Genomic DNA, 17,838 nt, shown 5'->3' on the forward strand with positions numbered 1-17,838 from the left:
CTCTTATGCTGACTACTTAGCAACTCAGGGGAGGAACAAGTCATTTCTATGTATTAAGCACCTTGAGAACCATTGCACAGATTAAGTTTGGTGTGTTTCTTCATACTTATTGTACAAATTTCTTTCCTCATAGACAATTTATTTACTGGATCTCTGAAACCTAAATAATCCCTTTACTTTAAACCTGAAGCAAATGGAGAGTCATTTTTACAACAGCAATAAACTAAAGTGGCTATTCAAATACTTTACTTGAATTGCTCTGTGCACTGAAGTACCTTTTTGTTAATACAAACCCTTCATATTCTAGCTGGAAGACCCCTGAAATTCTAGGATTGCTTAAAATTATATAAACAGGAATCTCCCTTCTCCCCCAACACCAGCCCCCAATCCTGGGAGTGTGCCAGCAAGTTTGCAGGATTCATTCAGACAACTGTTCTGATATAAATATTTATAAAACTCCTTTCCATTAGAGATTAAACGAAGTTTAAGTAACTGTTCCTAAATGATAGATCTTAGTAGTGTTTGCAACAGCAGGTCTGATGCTATCTGATGCATAAATTCTGATACTGTATACTACAGAAAAGGCTAAAGGAAAAAGAATCAAGAGAGGAATTAGTATGAACTGTATGTAATTTGAACTGCAAAATATTATTTTAAGTTATCAATATACAGATGACTTTTTTAAATGTGCACAGGATACAAGGGAAATGAGTACATTTAAATTGAAAAATAGTAAAAACTGGCTGCTGGTGCTTTAATGGCATTAAACAGGGTGGGGGTAATTACAAATCATATCATCATGCCGGTTCAAATGCAATTCTTGGATAGTTCTCCAAATTCTCATCAAAATGAAGTAACATGTCTGAGATCTGATCTGATGTAAGCTTTGGTATCCATATTATTATTCAAGAACTACTAAAAAGGATAATGGCTGAGCTCTAAGCCTTATATCAAATATCATTTATTGAAACAGGGCAGCACCCTAGGCCTCAAGAGGTGAAAACAAACCAGTGTTCCCTTTCTGAGCTTTCCTGTTTGTACAGCATTTTCACGTGTTTATTCTATACTAGGGGATTACACACCTAAGCAATTAAAAACCTCAGAAACTTCATTGACTATATTTCAAATTAATGCCACAGCGTTAATTTAATACTTGACTAGGAAAGGCATATGTCTTTTAGACTAGTTAATGTTTCCTACTTCCCTTGATGATTTAAGGCCTACATTAAGATATAGAAACCCATGAATCTTAATTTCATTTCTTTGTTGATAAGTCACAATATGAGATTTCTTCTTAATATCTAGAGTTTTTTCTTCATTACAGACATAGGACTTTTTAAATTTTAAGATTTTTGTGAAAAATCATTTTAGAAAAAGTTCAGTGTAAATAATGTTAAAACATATGCAATGGAATTTTACTCCTTTTTGTTTTGCTTCAAACATAATGGCAGTCATTCACTGCTAAGTTTCCAATTGACTGCTACTCAAATACTGTATTTGCTATGAATGAGCAAGAAATAATAAAAAGGGATCTATAGACTATGAAACAGATACTTTATAAACTTAATTGTAAGAGAATCATGTCTTTCTAATTACCTTCTTAGAATCTAGATGTTCTCGATTTGACTGTAGTGAAAGAAATCCACCTTAGGAAGCAGGGACATTGATTTTAATCTGTATGCTGCTCTATAACTTAGACAAATCATTTAGTCTGTGATTTGACTGCATTCACTATACCAGTGAATTCATAATCTTTCATTTCTGTGAAAGCAGAAAAATGATCTTAAAGTCCATCCCTCCAACACTAAGATCAATGAGCTTTCCCTTTTCATTTTTGTAGTATGCTCTAACCTTAGATAGCTGTCCATCAAAATGTCTAGAATGCTGAGTTAGGGCCTGAATTCAAAACATGAAGTTTATTTTTGCATGTTCATGAAATTTTTAGATCATATTTTTTAAAAGCTAACAAGGTAAAAAAGAAATCTTGTGGGAAAATATGGAAAAATCAAAATTGAACTTAGCACTAACTACAATATCAAACATTCATTTATTTATTTAATAGCTCTTTATTAAACATTTATTATGTGCTAAAATTACAAAAATAAGCAAAACACACCTGAAACTTGCCCTTGTAGTATTTTGCAGTGGTTAGGGAAAGAAAATATGAATTCAGAATCAAAAAACAGTATTTCGCTAAAGATGAATTAGAGCACTTTAGATATCATTTCTAAGCTGTATAGTATTTCTTTTTTAGATTTGTTTAAATAGCATTGGAAATTAGTTTACAATAAACCTAATAAATACCCAGATTTTTCTCTGGGAAATAGAGACAAAGCTGAACTAGACAGCATATAAGGACGAAGCAGGAAGGTAGAAGGAAGATTAACTGAAAACATGGGAATTTATTAGGCCTTCTGGTATTTTCTTGTCCTAAAACATATGAGCAATGAACAGGAGTCATTACTTAGCATGCCATTTGTGACAATCATAGGAAGTATGCTATCGTCCACTTTAAATGTAGTTAGCATTGTTAAGTAAGCCTTGGAATGGAGTGGCATAGCTTGGCTGAGTGAATTTCCGTTTCTGGCACATTGACTAATTTCTATAGCTGAACTTTCACACTAGTTCATTAACTAGAATTACTTTTACCAAACACTAACATATTGTACATTTAAAAATAGTGCATTTTTGTCCATATCACTGAAGCATTTTCAAAACTTTCATGGTGACCCCATAACCACCACATAAAACATAGAAGTCAGTCTACTTAAAGTACCAGTTTGGCAAACACATGTCAACAAGTTATTTGGATTCTTATGTAACTCTGTTGATGACCTTTTCTAACATTAGTTGATAACTTTAAAGATATCAGTTAGCAAAATTCAGAGTCTTGAAAATAACTTGATTCAATTCTTTTCTGTATGTGATCGCTAACTCATTAAGGGCTTTGAGTAAAGAAAGACAACTACCAGCTACTTCCACATGTTTATCTGATACCACCTTCCCAACAATTTTATGATATATTATTCTACTTTTATAAGCAAAGAAGCTGAAAATAACAAAGGAACAGATCAAAATGACGGAGCCAGAGATGGTAAACCTAAAATGTACATCTAGATCTTCTGACCTAATGAATAGCCTTCCCCATTACACTCTGCTTTTCATTAAGCCTATAAGAGAGAATGCCAGAGCTGGTTTAAATGAGAAATAGCTCTCTTTGCAACTGAGATGGAACTACTAATTCCTCATTAGATAAAACGTAAGGGTGTGAGAAAATAAACCAGACTAGTTGACAGAGTGGTTGCTTGGGAAGTGCCAGGCCATGCATTTAAACTGATTTTAAATCGGAGGCCCAAAAAGATCACAACTATTGTTCTTAAAAGATCCCTCTGATTGGTAATGGTAGCAGTGCTGGTAGTAGGAAATGGAATGATGTGAACTCCATTAACTAGGGAAGTAGAATCTGCAGGAAAGGTGACTGGAGATGAGGATGAGAAGGATCCCTGGATTCCTGATTGTAGCATCTTCACGGTGCCATTTACTGCCATAGAAAAAGCACATGTCTACTAATCATGGTGGCTCTCACTGGTAATCCCAGCATTTTGAGAGGCCAAGGAGGGCAAATCTCTTGGGTCCAGGAGTTGGAGACCAACCTGGGCAACATGGTGAAACCATATCTGTACAAAAAGTACAAAAATTAGCTGGGCATGGTGGCTCACACCTGTAGTCTCAGCTACTGTGGGTCTGAAATGAGAGATTCACTTGAACCCTGGATTTCGTGGTTGGAGTGAACTGTATCATGCCTCTGCACTACAGCCTGAGCAACAGACTGGGACCTTGTCCCCCACCCCACCCCCCACCAAAAGAAAGCACATGTAAATAAGTGCACAATAGCTTTAACAGCTAGGAAGATTTTTGTGAATTACGTATGCATCATAAACCACTCATGTTCCTGAAGAAGATAGAGACCAGAGAAGTAAGCGACTTCGTTGAAGTCACTTTGCATTGGAGCCAAGAGTAGAAATAACTCCTGTGGCCATTCTGTAACACCAAATGTTACACAGCAGATGGTTCCAAGAGTTGGCATTCCACAGAAGGACTCTGTAGATCTGCTGCCAATCTGATTTCTTATTTGTTTAGTAATGGTCTTTTTGGAGATAAATATCTGTTCATTGACTGAGAAGTTGCTTCACAATCTCTTTATTTCCTTAATTCAAGAAATGCCAAACTTTAAAAAGTTACAATAACCTGTTGCCCTAAACTAAGATGGCTCATGATAAGGCACAATTTTAAAAACCAAACCAATTACACATACCATACTCTTATCAAACACAGTTTTCTCATCGAACATATTCTTATTCTATTCCTAGGAATGAGGAAGGTTCAAATCTGATCCTAGGCTGGAAAAATATCATTTTGCCCATGTTTAGCAATAACTTATATTATACAGCACATAGACACTTTCTCATCATCTTATTTGATTTTTTTGACACCCTTTTGGAATACGCAGAGCAGGTTTTATCATACTCTTTACAGTTAAAGTTCAAAGATGGAAAGTTATTTGCATGGTCTCACAAGGCTAGTAAGATGCAGAACTTAGCCTCAAGGTTCTAGTAGGGGGATGGTTGTTTTGTTTTTCTACAATCTCTGACCTTTCCTGCGCTACCACAGTTCTCATATATCTACCCTGAAGTTCCTACTATTAGTATAATTCCTTTGGGTTTGAGAAGAAAGGCATGTAGATTAGAGGAAATCATTATTATAGACATGATTCTTACTAACTGACAATGTGAACTGGCAGATCTTTCACGTCCTGTGCCATTTGAGTACCCATGAATGAGCTTATTGTGGGGAGAAGGAGATACAGAAGCAAGAGCATCAAGCATTGTTTGACAAACTATCTTCAGGAAAAAGCAGAAAAATTACTGGGTGTTCTCTATGGTAGTAGAACTTTCTGAGAGAAATGGTTGAGTTTTGATATGATGGGATGTTTATTAATAAATGTTGTTATAGGCCGGTCATGGTGACTCATGCCTGTAATCCCAGCACTTTGGGAGGCTGAGGTGGGAGGATCACTTGAGGTCAGGAGTTCAAGACCCGACTGGCCAAATGGTGAAACCCTGTCTCTGTCTCTACAAAAATATAAAAATTGGACAAGGGTGCTGGTGCAAACTTGTAGTCCCAGCTATTTGGGAGGCTGAGGTAGGAGAATTGCTTGAACTGGGAGGCAGAGGTTGCAGTGAGCAGAGTTGGTGCCAGAGAGAGACTCTGTCTCAATCAATCAATCAATATTATTATAAAACAATTGTATGGGCTTTCCCCAAATATCATATTTGCTTTACTAGACATAATCAAATAGACTGTTGTGGGGAAGCAGTTTGAACTAGATATTTGTAAAGTTCCCAAAGTTTATGATTCTATCCACTAGAAGTTGACTATATGGATCTCAGCACTCTCATCTGCAAATTTAAGGGAAAAGGAAGAGCTTCAAGAGCCTTTTAAATTCCACAGGTAAATTCATCATCCTCTCAAATGTTGAGTATGTATTTCTACATAGAGCGTTTTTGTTCAGAACATTTTCCCTCTTTCCCCCTTTCCATTTGTCTCAATTTTTCTGTTCCTTCAAGTTCCGTAACCATTCCTAAATGCTCTCTGTAGTGTTTAGATATCTTCATTATCAATAATTGCTCCTGTCTTTTAATTTCTTGTATTCTAGTCTATACATTTATGGTTTTCAGAATACAAAAATACTATTTTATTAATTCTATTCTAGGCTTCTTGAGTCACAGATTGCGTTTTGTGTCTCAGTATAAGCAGTACCTAGAAGACTGCTTCCAGTAATCATTGCGTAAACAATTATTTGTGAAGATAATAATAATGGATACTGAAAGTGTGGTATTTATATCACCTTTGTCAGATTCACCTGGGATGCTTCTTATCAATGCAGCTAGCTAAATCCACTGGATATATTTCCAAATCAAAATCTATAGGAGTGGCATCTGTACCTCTTCATTGTAAACAAGTAATCCAGGCCATTTTTACACACAGCAAAGTTTAGAATCTTTAGAACTTGGGTTTCTCTGTGCCACATAGACCTTTGATTTCTCGGTACCATACCACTATCATTTCTATGCCATTTCTTACCTTTTTCAGTCTGTTTAAGTAGGTGCATCTCTTCATTGAGCTGCTAGTGCCCCAGAGGTTTTCTTGTCCAGAATGTTCGGGACTCCTATTAAAATCTGTGTCTGCCATCCTTAAAAAGTAGTCACTCTTTATGACTGTTGGTGAGTTTCTGGCTGTATTAGAAGCCTGTATTAGAACCTTCTAATACTGCCTGTATTAGAAGCCTCAGTATGTGCCCTCTTTTCAGCCTCCTTGTTTAGAGGTTTCTAAGAGTTATTAGCGGATAAAGCTACCAGCTGCTTCAAATATGGATGATGATAACACCGGATGGGTTTAGTGCCTCTTGAGTTAAACAAAGTGTCTTATACCTATGATTTTGATGATTGCCTATGAGATTGCTAGGTGCTTTACACAGCTTCTCACTTAATCCTTTCAAATATAGGTCAAGAAAATATTCCCACGTTACAGATGATGAAGCCTAGGCTCAAAGAGATTAAACAACTTTTGTCTAAATAAATAATCAGAATGGAAATTTGTTGACAGAGATAATTGGTTATATTCATCTTTCTATGCTTACTAATTAGATCAGTGTGTGGATGTTGAATAATTTAATTTTTTAAATGAATAACTGGATAAAAAAATAAATATTGGTAATTCAGCTAGAAAACATGAGATCTGGGGCTCAAAACCAGACTCTAGATGAGTGCAGAGCCAGTACCTCTTCACCCTGTCCCTGTGCTCTTCTAGGAAGTGGGCGGGACCCATTTCTGAATGAGGTTGTAATGCAGGGAACCATGCACATAAATATAAAGATGCATTATATTTACAAAGGTGCATGTATATTCCTCTTCAATTATGTTAGCAATTTTGTGAATCTAGGAAAAATGCACTTATTTTCTTTGCTCAGGATTTTATATGAGATACATAAATCTGGATTTTTTTTAAAATGGTATACTCACTATTTGTACATCTTCTAGTGCCTGTTAAAATACCACAAGTCTCTCACTTGCTGTTTGCTTATGCTAAGGCTTCAGCCATCAGATATGCTACTTTAGCATGCTATGTAGCAAGAATATCCAAGTTTATTCATAATATAACAAAGTGGAGTTTGTTTTTAGCAGAAACTGAAGTTTGTTTCATTCAAGAATATGAAGTTAGTAGTTATGGACTCACACTCATGCAGATTCATTACCATTAAACTATCACATTTTCTGTTTATGTTGATTTCTAATTATTTCTTCCCTTAAAAAAAAAAAAAAGGAATGCCTCTCTCAGCCAGACCACAGCACATAATGATTCCCACTGTTGGATGAACACTGTTGGATCTGTCTCACGAAAAACGCTGTTATTACCACCCACTAACTCATCAACAGGTCCTGGCTCTCTACAGAATCTGGGTCTCGTCACCCCCATCCACCCCCTCTTGTCCTCTATTCACCTCCACTTGGGAACATGGCCACTTGGAGAAGGGGAAGCTTTCCCTCTCTTAGCAACAGCTGGGGATGTTGATTCAGTACCTTACATTTTACACTCGTCGCAGAGTGCATTCACTTTACCATGGATTTTTCTACTTGTGGTTAAGGAAAAAATACCTCTTTATTTTTAGTACTGTGAGTAGTTTGTAACAGTTTCAATAGCAGTATCAACTGTAGCTGGTCAGTTTGTCACAGGAAAGCTCATATGGCTTTTACTAATTTTGAAGTATCAAATTAGATATTAGCCTACAGATTTTTAATTCATTTAATGACTAAAAGAACATAATATTAAGATACTAAAAGAAAAATTAAATTAGAAGTAAAAAGCACAGTGTTGTTACTCTAAATTATTTAGACTGTTTCGATATGCATTACTAATGGTAAGAATTTAGAAAAATACAAGAAAAGAGTATATGCAAAACTGTAAATTTTTGGCTTTTTATTCTTTCTTTGTTCTTATGACCTTTTATGTATTTGATAACTTTTTTTACTTCTCCCCACTTATTCCCACACATACACATACACACTTTCGTAAAAGAGAATGAAAATTAAAACACCAAAGTAAACTAAAATTACTGTTGGAGAAAGATGGGGAGGAACAGAGGAGAAACGAGATAGTCCCAAGAGCAAAACACATGTAGATTGATGCACAGCCTCTTCAAAGATTGGATTCTGCATGTAAATTTCCAAGTTTGTTGCCAGTTAGAATATTCTCCTCTAATATAAAAGTTAATAAGAACATATTTTCATGGAATACAAGATGCTCGTTCTGTTCCAAGGTCCATAAAATTAACACAAATTAAAGTAACCATATCAGGCAAAATGTGTTCTTTCCTTTCCTTCTGATATTTACTTAGAAATGCAGAGGCTACATGTACGTAGGCTGTTTACTTTGGCCCTCAAGGGATGGGAGGAACTGGCTCCAACCGCCCTTTGTAACCCATTTCATAGCACTCACAGCACTGTAGCCTCATTGGTTCCTGTCGTGTTGATCCTGGTGCCCAGCTTCTCTCATTGCATTGTACTGTTTGCATTGCTGATGCTCTACCTTAAATATTCTTCCTGGGTTTACGTGACAGCTCCTCCTTATTCTCCAGGCCTCAGCTAAGGAGTAGCCTTAAAGGGTCTCCCCTGACCTGTATTTAACGTAGCTTCCCAGAGTTATTCTCTGCCTTATCCACCTGTTTGGTGCCTTAACAACACTCATTGCAATCTTTAATCATTTGATTCCTTGTTTACTTGCTTACTAACAGATGAACATCATGTCTTCAGGAACTGGATTTCTCTTTCCCTCCTGCCTTTCCTGCATCACATGAAATGTTCAGCACACTGAGTGAAATTTTTGTTGAAAACCTTAATCATAGTTTTCCCAATGTATCCATATACAGTGAAGCCTACTTGCATCTATCTTTCATTTCTAGTCTGATTCTGGACTAGATGTGGTTAGGCAAAGCACAGCCCTCGGTTACCAGGTTGGCATCGAGCTCCCAAATATTCATCATATCTTAGATTTCATGAATTCTACAGCTACCGTCATTTGCTAGTCATTTTCTTAATATTTTGGGCTGACTTGATTTTAGTGGAAAGCCTAGCTATTTTCTGTTTAATGTTAGGTTTGTCTTATTGCTGTGGTTTTATTTTAAAGTATTTATAGAATATAAATATTAGACTCCCTTCAGGAAATTATTATTCAGTAAAAGAAAAAGAAAGATTTTCCAAGTTCTCAAAGAAATCGTTTCCATTAAAAACAGTATGTTTCCCCACATAATAATAATGGTGGTGCACCAACTGGGCTGCATTCAGCAGCTGGTGAGTACATTCCTCTCTGAGACTCTCAGGAATTCTGTCAACCTTTGGTGTAGGCACAAACTTTCAGATTAGATGTTGGCTTAGTAGGGCAAAAGATAGAGCAGACTGTTATCCTGACTGTTACAGTTCAGTTAATGTCTATACTTTAGAATTTGATGAAAGACCAATAGAATTTGTATGTAGGTGTGTGCGTGCGTATATGGATATACAAACACATATATGTGTGTATACGTGTATACATACATGCATACATACATATGAACACATATGTGCACATATTGAAGTATGTATATTTAAATAGAATAGGTGATTTTTAATTTACTTAATGGTTACAACATTGGTATATTAAAACACTGAAACCATCAGATGATAAACAGTATTTCAAAAATGGCAAGGTCTGTATATATTTGGACATATGGACCTGTGGTTCTTTCAATAAGCTATTAATAAAAAATAATGATTAAACCTGTATTCACCCAAATATCATACTTTGATACTCCAAAAGAGTGTTATATCCCAACAAGTAATTATACTTATTCAAAATATCCTTTGTACATATTTTGCTATCTATGCCTAACTCTCTCAAGTTGCCTAAATTGTTGTAGAGACCTAGCCATTGTCAGCTCTATTTTGGAAGCATTAACATATGAACAAATAAGAAACATTCACTCTGAATATTTTCTTGGGTTGACTGAGCAGAATTTGACAGAGAAAGCCAAATAATTCAAATTTTTAACATTAGACTTCTGTTAAAGTGAACATTGCCAGATATTCTAGAGGAATCCTGAACATATTGTAATTTTCAACAAGCGTATTATTACTCTGAACTTCAGTATGGCTCAAGAATAATCAAGTCCCAAGATATGGTAGAAATGTGTTGTCCTAACTTAGGCAAGAAAAAAAAAAACACATTTTCTCTAAGGGAATGAATTACTGAAGTAAATAACCCATTATTGCTTCACTTTGAATGATGTATTTTATAATTAATCATTTAAAGTTTATGTAATTTGGAACTTGATTTCTTTACCAGATATTCATAGGCATAGGCCACTTAAATTATTATAGATACTTTCTGTTAAATAATGACTTTAACATATTTATTATTTTTATTAATCTTTCTGTTGTTTGTTTTGTTTTGTTTTGTTTCAGACAAGATCTCGCTCTGTCATCCAGGCTGGAGTGCAGTGGTGCAATCTTGGCTCACTGGAGCCTGGACCTTCTGGGCTCAAGGGATCCTCTTATCTCAGCCTCCTGAGTAGCTGGGACCACAGGCTTGTGTCACCATGCCCAGCTAATTTTTTTTTCTTTTTTTTTTTTGATAGAAAACAGGTGTTTGCTATGGTGCCCAGGCTGGTCTCAAACTCCTGGGCTCAAGGAAAGTGCTGGGATTACAGGTGTGAGCCATGCACCTAGCAACACATTTATTATTTTTTTTAATAGCTTTTTAATATGTATTGCTTTCATTTGTTCAATAATGAAAAACACTTTATTGAGAACCTTTTCAATAAGTAGCTGCTTTATATAGAAGGTGGTAATTATCCCAAGTTCCCGAGTCTATAGAGGAAAAAAAGAAGAAATTATCAAACCATGAGACCTCTTCCCTTAGAAAGTGTACAGTCAATGTGAACACACTTCTAAAAAGAGAAGGCATGGAGGAAAAGACAGATGCAAAAATAACTTTGATTATGGAATTCAGTTAGTCTCTTCTCTCTACCCTGTTTCTTAAGGCCACTGCATACAGAATATCAGGAAGTGAATGTTGTACAGACAAGTATGCTTTGGGGAGACTTTGTATATGATTTTTATTGTTGTTAAAAATAACTTATCAAATTTGTGAATTTGTAAATTTTTAATTAGATTACAAAATTAGTGTTACTTTTGTGTATCTGGCACTTCTTTTCAATTCAGTCAAACCTATTTTATTAGTCTAAAGTCTACTAAAATTTGCATTTCTGGAAGTTAGCCACAAATAAATGATCATTAGTGGTAATTGGCAGCAAGTAATAATGGATTTTTTTCATACAACTTACAATAGATGTTAGTACATTTGCAATTGAGCTTTCGAAGTGGATTAAACTGAAGCAAATGCTTGAAGCTTGCACTTAAATTGTCACGGGAACAGAATTTAATTATTGAAAACAAGTAGCTGAGGGTTGTATATTTACCAAATGTTCTGGTTCCATTTAAATTCTGTATTCTGGATGTTTCAAAGTTGAATTAGCTCTTATAACAATAGCAAGTCTCTTAGGAATGGTTGCATCAGTTATGTATCACAAGTTAAAGGTTATCAAATAGCACGAAGCCTCGTCTAACAGATAGTGAAATTGAAGTTTCTTACTCAGGGAGTGTTCACAGTTCAGGCACTGAATGTAGGTTTAAGTTATGCCTCAATTTACACCCTTTTTTACAACTAACCTTCATAAACAAGTTAAGAAATAACACTTCCCTCTTTCTTAATTTTAAGGATAGACATATTAATTTCACTGTGTATGTGACACATCTTTAGTAGAAGGTCCCAATTTAAAGTTTCCACGAATTCTGCTCATTTTCTCACTCATCTGTACCCCTATTACACATCTGAAGTTTACTTATATATAAAGAGAGAGTTACCAGATAAAAAAATCTAGATCTTAACCTTTGATCTAAACTCATTATTTTTTCAGAGGGTTACAGCATTCCTTTGAGTCCAGGTTTGAAGGTTCAAAATAAATGATTATGATAGCTTCTACTTACTTACACCGTAAGGCAATTACCACAGCTAATTTAGCTTTTGAGCATGTTTGTAAGCAACAATGGCCTGGAAATTCAAAGTATTGTTTAAAGCTGCTAATAACACATTTTGTTCTCTTGCCAAATGTTCCCTATTTTGAACAATGTCTCCTCTTTCTAAAATTGCCTAAAAAATTGTCTCCTAATTTTTCAGTAGCTTCCTCTTTCTTTCTTTTTTTTTTTTTTTTGAGACAGGGTCTCTCACTCTGTCGCCAGGCTAGATTGCAATGGTGCGATCTGCGCTCACTGCAACCTCCAGCTCCCATGCTCAAGCAATTATAGTAGCTGAGATTACAGACATGCACCTCCACACTGAGCTAATTTTTGTATTTTTAGTAGAGACGGGATTTCGCTGTGTTAGCCAGGCTGGTCTCAAACTCCTGGCCTCATGTGATCTGCCCGCCTCAGCCTCCCAAAGTGCTGGGATTACAGGCATGAGCCACCGTGCCAGGCCCAGTAGCTCCCCCTTTCAAGATGCCTTTTCTAATTAAGTAGCCACCATCAGAGACTCATGTACATCTCCAACAGTCACTCCAAACTAAGCTCCATCTAGTAAGCATCACTCTCTGGACATTTCATAAAATCTGCAAAATTAGTGATTCCAAGCCAGGTTTATGTGTTTAAACATCTGTATTCTATGCACCATTCCCTACTCTCCAACTGCAGGTACTCCTCTGGTAGCTCCTCCCCTCTCTATTCACTGGTTGAACCTAGAAACCCACCTTTTCAAATCCTCTTTATTGTTCAGCCTGCATTTCATTGGCCACTATATTTGGCTGATACCACCTCCTAAATATCCTTGAAACTACATTATATTGCCTGTGCCATATTTTAAGTTATATTTTAAGATCAGCCTCCTATCTTGACCACTACATTCTTCTTCTTCCAGTTTCCATGCCTGCCACATTGCCAGGGAAATTTCCTTCCCAATTCAAATCTGATCATATCACTCACCAGTGTGATTAAGACCCACCGCCCCCCTACCGTGTTTACAGAAGAATCTCATTGGCCTGTCCCCCAAAAGTTTCTGTAATCTAGGTCTATTTTATGCCTCCAATCTTCTTGATATTCCTCATATCTTCATTTTGCTACTTATGCTCTAGCTGCATCAAACTCATGCCAGTCTTCTTCCCAGCTGGGATAATTGTAGTGTTTCCTTCTATAGCCACACATGACCACTTACGACTGATAAACTCCAACTCGTTTTCTAAGAGTAAGTTCAAACACTGAGATTCCGTGAAACTTTCCCTACCTCTCCACCAACAACTTCAAATAACAGTAGGAAAATAGTGTTTGAAAAAGGTGATTTAGAAATGCAAAATGAAGTTAATATTGAATGGGAAAAAAAAGAATGACACAGGAGAAAGTAAAATTCTATTTTCTGTTTCAGAATCACGGGATTTTATGGCTCAAAGTGTTGTTACAGTCAATCTAGACCAAAGTTTTTTGTGGTTTCCATATAAAAAGTTAAAGTTCTTGCCTTAAAATGAAGTTTGGGAAATTTGTATCTAGTTGTGTAATACTGACTGTGTAATTTGTGCGATCCTTATGTGGCATTCAAGAAAGCTGTCACTACACTATATAACCATAAAAAAATCTAGACTCATTGAATCTGAGCTTCATAGTTGCCATTTCTCTCACTTTCCACAGCCAGCATTTAAACCTTCCTGAAAAAATAAAGTTTGCCATCATTTGATATTCAAAATTCATTGCCCATATTCAAAATTCACTGATTAAAACAAACATAAAATTTTCTTGCAAGTTGGGACAACTAGGTTTTTTTTTTGCTTTTTCAAAAATCAAATTTTTAAAAAATGTTTGCCTATGAAGTCAAACTATTTTTTTTTAAAGCAAAAAGAATTATTGTAACACAATGTTGACTGTGCTGCATTTCATCTGTAAAAGTTTTAGAAATGGGGAATCAATCAAGGTATTTCGGCACATCTCATAATTTCAGTGGATACTGTCACGTCATAAGACGTATTCAGGCTCTCTCCTGGAGAACATTCCAAACATTCAAAACCGAATTTTTTAAATAAAGTTTATCTTAAGGAATGTCAGTTTTTGAAGTTCTGAATATGTAAATCATGTTTATATTAATAATTGATATATTTAAAATTATGTCATAATTGGCAAAAGTTTCAGAAGTCATAAAATTAGAATTGCGGGTTTTCTTTCAGAGCCACATTTCAGAAATAGGGATGGATTGGCATGGACCAATATGATCCATCTTCCTTAAACCCAGAGGCTCTTAGTGCCCTTAACTTGAAGCACTTTTCTTTCAAGCTGAAGTCCACTCTTCCATAGAAAATTCTATGAAAAGGTCTTACAAGTTTTTATCTACAACTCTCACTTCTTGAAATGGATAATGCTAGATTCTGAACACATGGAAATCTCTTGCCTCTTTTCTCTTTTAGGGTCTTTGCAAGCTTACAATATGTACACATTTTCTGTAAGTCACCAATGCTGAGTTACTGGCCTGAAAAATGACCCTGTTACTTGGAAAGTAGTTTCACTTACAAGTCCCCCAGGCCCTGTAATGTCTAAACCTCCTGTGCCACTTTATGTGACTGCCCCACCCCCACAGAGGAGCATGTACAGGAAAAGCAGACTTCCCTTCCCCCACACATTTCCTTAGTTTATTTACAAAACGTCTTGGAATGAGAATGAGCTGTTTGTGGTTCCTGTGGCTGATTTGGGGATGGTTTCCTACAGGCAGAGGATGCTGGTCAACTGAATGACCTCTCTGTAGCTAACCCGTGCACCCCTGTGGTAAGGCTGTTTGGTATTATGGGTACCTCTTCTAACTAAGCCTGGAGGGATTTGTTTTTGTGGTAAAGAACTTAGTAATAACCAAACATCACTGGAAAGACAGATTTAATAGTGCTAAGGCCCACCAGAGCCTACCCCTTCTAGTACCAGCAAAAGAAGTCAGAAATACACTGAGATGCCTTTAGATTCCTGTGCATCAATCTTTCTTTCTCAAAGGATCATGTTTTTTTTCCTCTGGCATCTTCAAAGGACAATAAAGCTATTTGCAATATATTTGAGTAGAAGGGACATTAGAAAAAGAAATCATCCTAAACACCAGCTATATGAGAAACATCCCTTAGTCAGCAGTTTTTACCAGCTCATATAGAGATGATGTTGACTAGTTAATAGTCAAAAGAAGATTTAAAGTTGTGATGATCTTAAATAAAGGTGAATCTCCCAAATATTTGTTTCTGTTTGTTCAGACTTGCTAATGAACACTCTTACCTCACACATTGGTAACTCTTGGAAACCCTGGAATATGCATGCCAGTGATTCTTAAGGTAGACTGGTCCATCCTCACCAAATAGACATTTCACTTGAGTAAGTAGAAGATGAGGGCACAGAAACTGTAAGACTCCAGTCCCAAAAGAGAAAATATTAAACATAAATTACCATAGCAGTCACATACAATCCATATGGAAACAGTGATGAGATAAGTATCACATTTTCACCATTATATCTGTTTTAACAGGCAGTCACTAAGCTCATGTGAGAAGAAATATTTCATGAAGGCATTGAGGAGTGCCCAACAGCTAACATAGCTTCAGCATCAGTTTGCATTGGATCAAAAAGTAAAATTGTGTTCTTTAGTACACCATAGTTCAAAACAGATACTATAAAACCCAGTGTCCTTACTCAAGTTAAGCCCTAGTGTCCATTAGTTTACTTACTGAAAAAATTAGAAACATATGCTTAGTCTCCGTTACACAAATGAAAAGCAAAACAAATGTGTATTAATTTCATTGTGTAAATGAGCACAAAATTACCAGTGCCCATTCTCCCAGGGTGCTAGTCCAGTGAGGATATTATATCTATAAAGAGAATATATAATTATAATTAGTTATACATAATTATACTATATTTAAAGAGAATACATGTAAGTTTTTTGAGGCAGTATATTCTTACTTTTCAAATGCTCAATTTTAAGCACTTTGAAATTAAAAACAATATATGTGCTAAAGGGAAATAAAAGATCACAAAAAAAAGATAGGAAATATGCAACTACCTTGCATGTTCTTCACATGTACCCCAAAATTTAAATGCAATTAAAAAAAAGATAGGAAAAAAAATCCCACCTCATTTGCCCATTACCAACAAATTGAAAGCTAATGAAAGAAAATGTATATCCTGCCCAGAAAATGTCATTTAATTTCCATATCTGTGATTTAACCTTTGTAATGTCTTTCTAAATTTGTCTCTGCAGCGCATCCTAACGTCAGTCAAGGCTGCCAAGGAGGCTGTGCAACGTGTTCAGATTACAATGGATGTTTGTCATGTAAGCCCAGACTATTTTTTGTTCTGGAAAGAATTGGCATGAAGCAGATTGGAGTGTGTCTCTCTTCGTGTCCAAGTGGATATTACGGAACTCGATATCCAGATATAAATAAGTGTACAAGTAAGTGCCTACATGAAATTGTATTTTTATCTCATCCTTGGTGACATTTCCAGTTTGAAATGATCTCTAATATATTTGTGATATTCAATGTTAAGTAAATGATGTGTATCTCTTAATTAGGCTAAACCATACTTGAACTTAGCTCTCAGAACCAGAAAATTTTTATCACTAACTTACAAGAAACACTCATGTTTTGGTTTTCTTTTTAATAATGAAACCAAAGGCTGTGAATATGATTATTGCTCATTGAACCTGTAGAAAAGTACTGCAAGCCTCAATTCCATCTGAATTCCTGTTATCAACACAAAATCCAAGTATTGACTAACTTCCTAAATCATTTCAGCTATTTTGACTTCAAGAGTGATTCCAGAGCAACTGAAACATTTATTTATCAATTAGAAATAAATATTGGGAGCACTGTCATCTGGACCCTGAATGTCTGATTTCCACACTGCAGATCAAGGGACCTTTCTCAAAACCGTAAATTAGGAAATACCACTCTACTCAAATGTCATGTGTAGTTCTGTCAATCTCTCCAAACTCATCTCCTACAACTCCTCCTCAACCATTTTGGATCAGCCTCACTTGCCTTCTCGTAAGGTCTTCCCACCTCAAGTCTTTGCAGTTCTTGTTCTACACTGGCTGTTCTAGCAGTTGGAAAGCTTTTTGCCTACATCTTTGCATGGCTGGCTGTCTTACTTCATTGCCAATTGTGTTCATATGTCATCTCAGAGAGACATTCCATGACCATCTTATCCAAAATAATCAGCCTGTTCCCCTTGTCAACCATTCTCCGTCTCTTTTTCCCACCTATTGCTGTTTCTTTTTTTTCCGCCCCCCAGACCACTTATCACTCTGGAACTAGACTGCCTGGTTTCAAAAAGCAGTCTGATCTGTCCTGGGTTAGTTTCATAACTTTGTGAGCCTCAGTTTCCTCATGTGTAAAATGAAATTATACCAATGACCAATGACTACCTTATTGGGTTGCTGTAAACCTTAAATGACTTAATACTATTATAAAACATTATAGCAATCCTGGCTTACAGTAATCACCTTATAAGGGTCAACTATTGTTATTGTTTACCGTATCTCATCTCCTAGGATGTAAAATTTCTGAAGCCTGACTCTTACTCCTCTTGGACACTGCTGTTAACCAATATGAAGAACAATGCCTAGCACATAGTAGGCAATCAAATATTTGTTGTAAGAATGAATAGCCAGCTGGGTGCGGTG

At 36.0% G+C, this 17,838-nt stretch overlaps 1 protein-coding gene across 1 annotated transcript in view; it reads left to right on the plus strand.

Moving 5' to 3' along the window:
- The window catches only part of RSPO3 (R-spondin 3), a 78,771-nt gene that overhangs the window by 14,074 nt on the left and 46,859 nt on the right, over positions 1-17,838 (plus strand). The window contains exon 2 of the mRNA XM_035296641.3: positions 16,414-16,605. Coding sequence (XP_035152532.1) covers positions 16,414-16,605 — 192 coding nt within the window. The remainder of the gene's footprint in view (positions 1-16,413; positions 16,606-17,838) is intronic.

The sequence above is a fragment of the Callithrix jacchus genome, chromosome 4, assembly GCF_049354715.1.
Source record: "Callithrix jacchus isolate 240 chromosome 4, calJac240_pri, whole genome shotgun sequence".
NCBI lineage: Eukaryota > Metazoa > Chordata > Mammalia > Primates > Cebidae > Callithrix > Callithrix jacchus.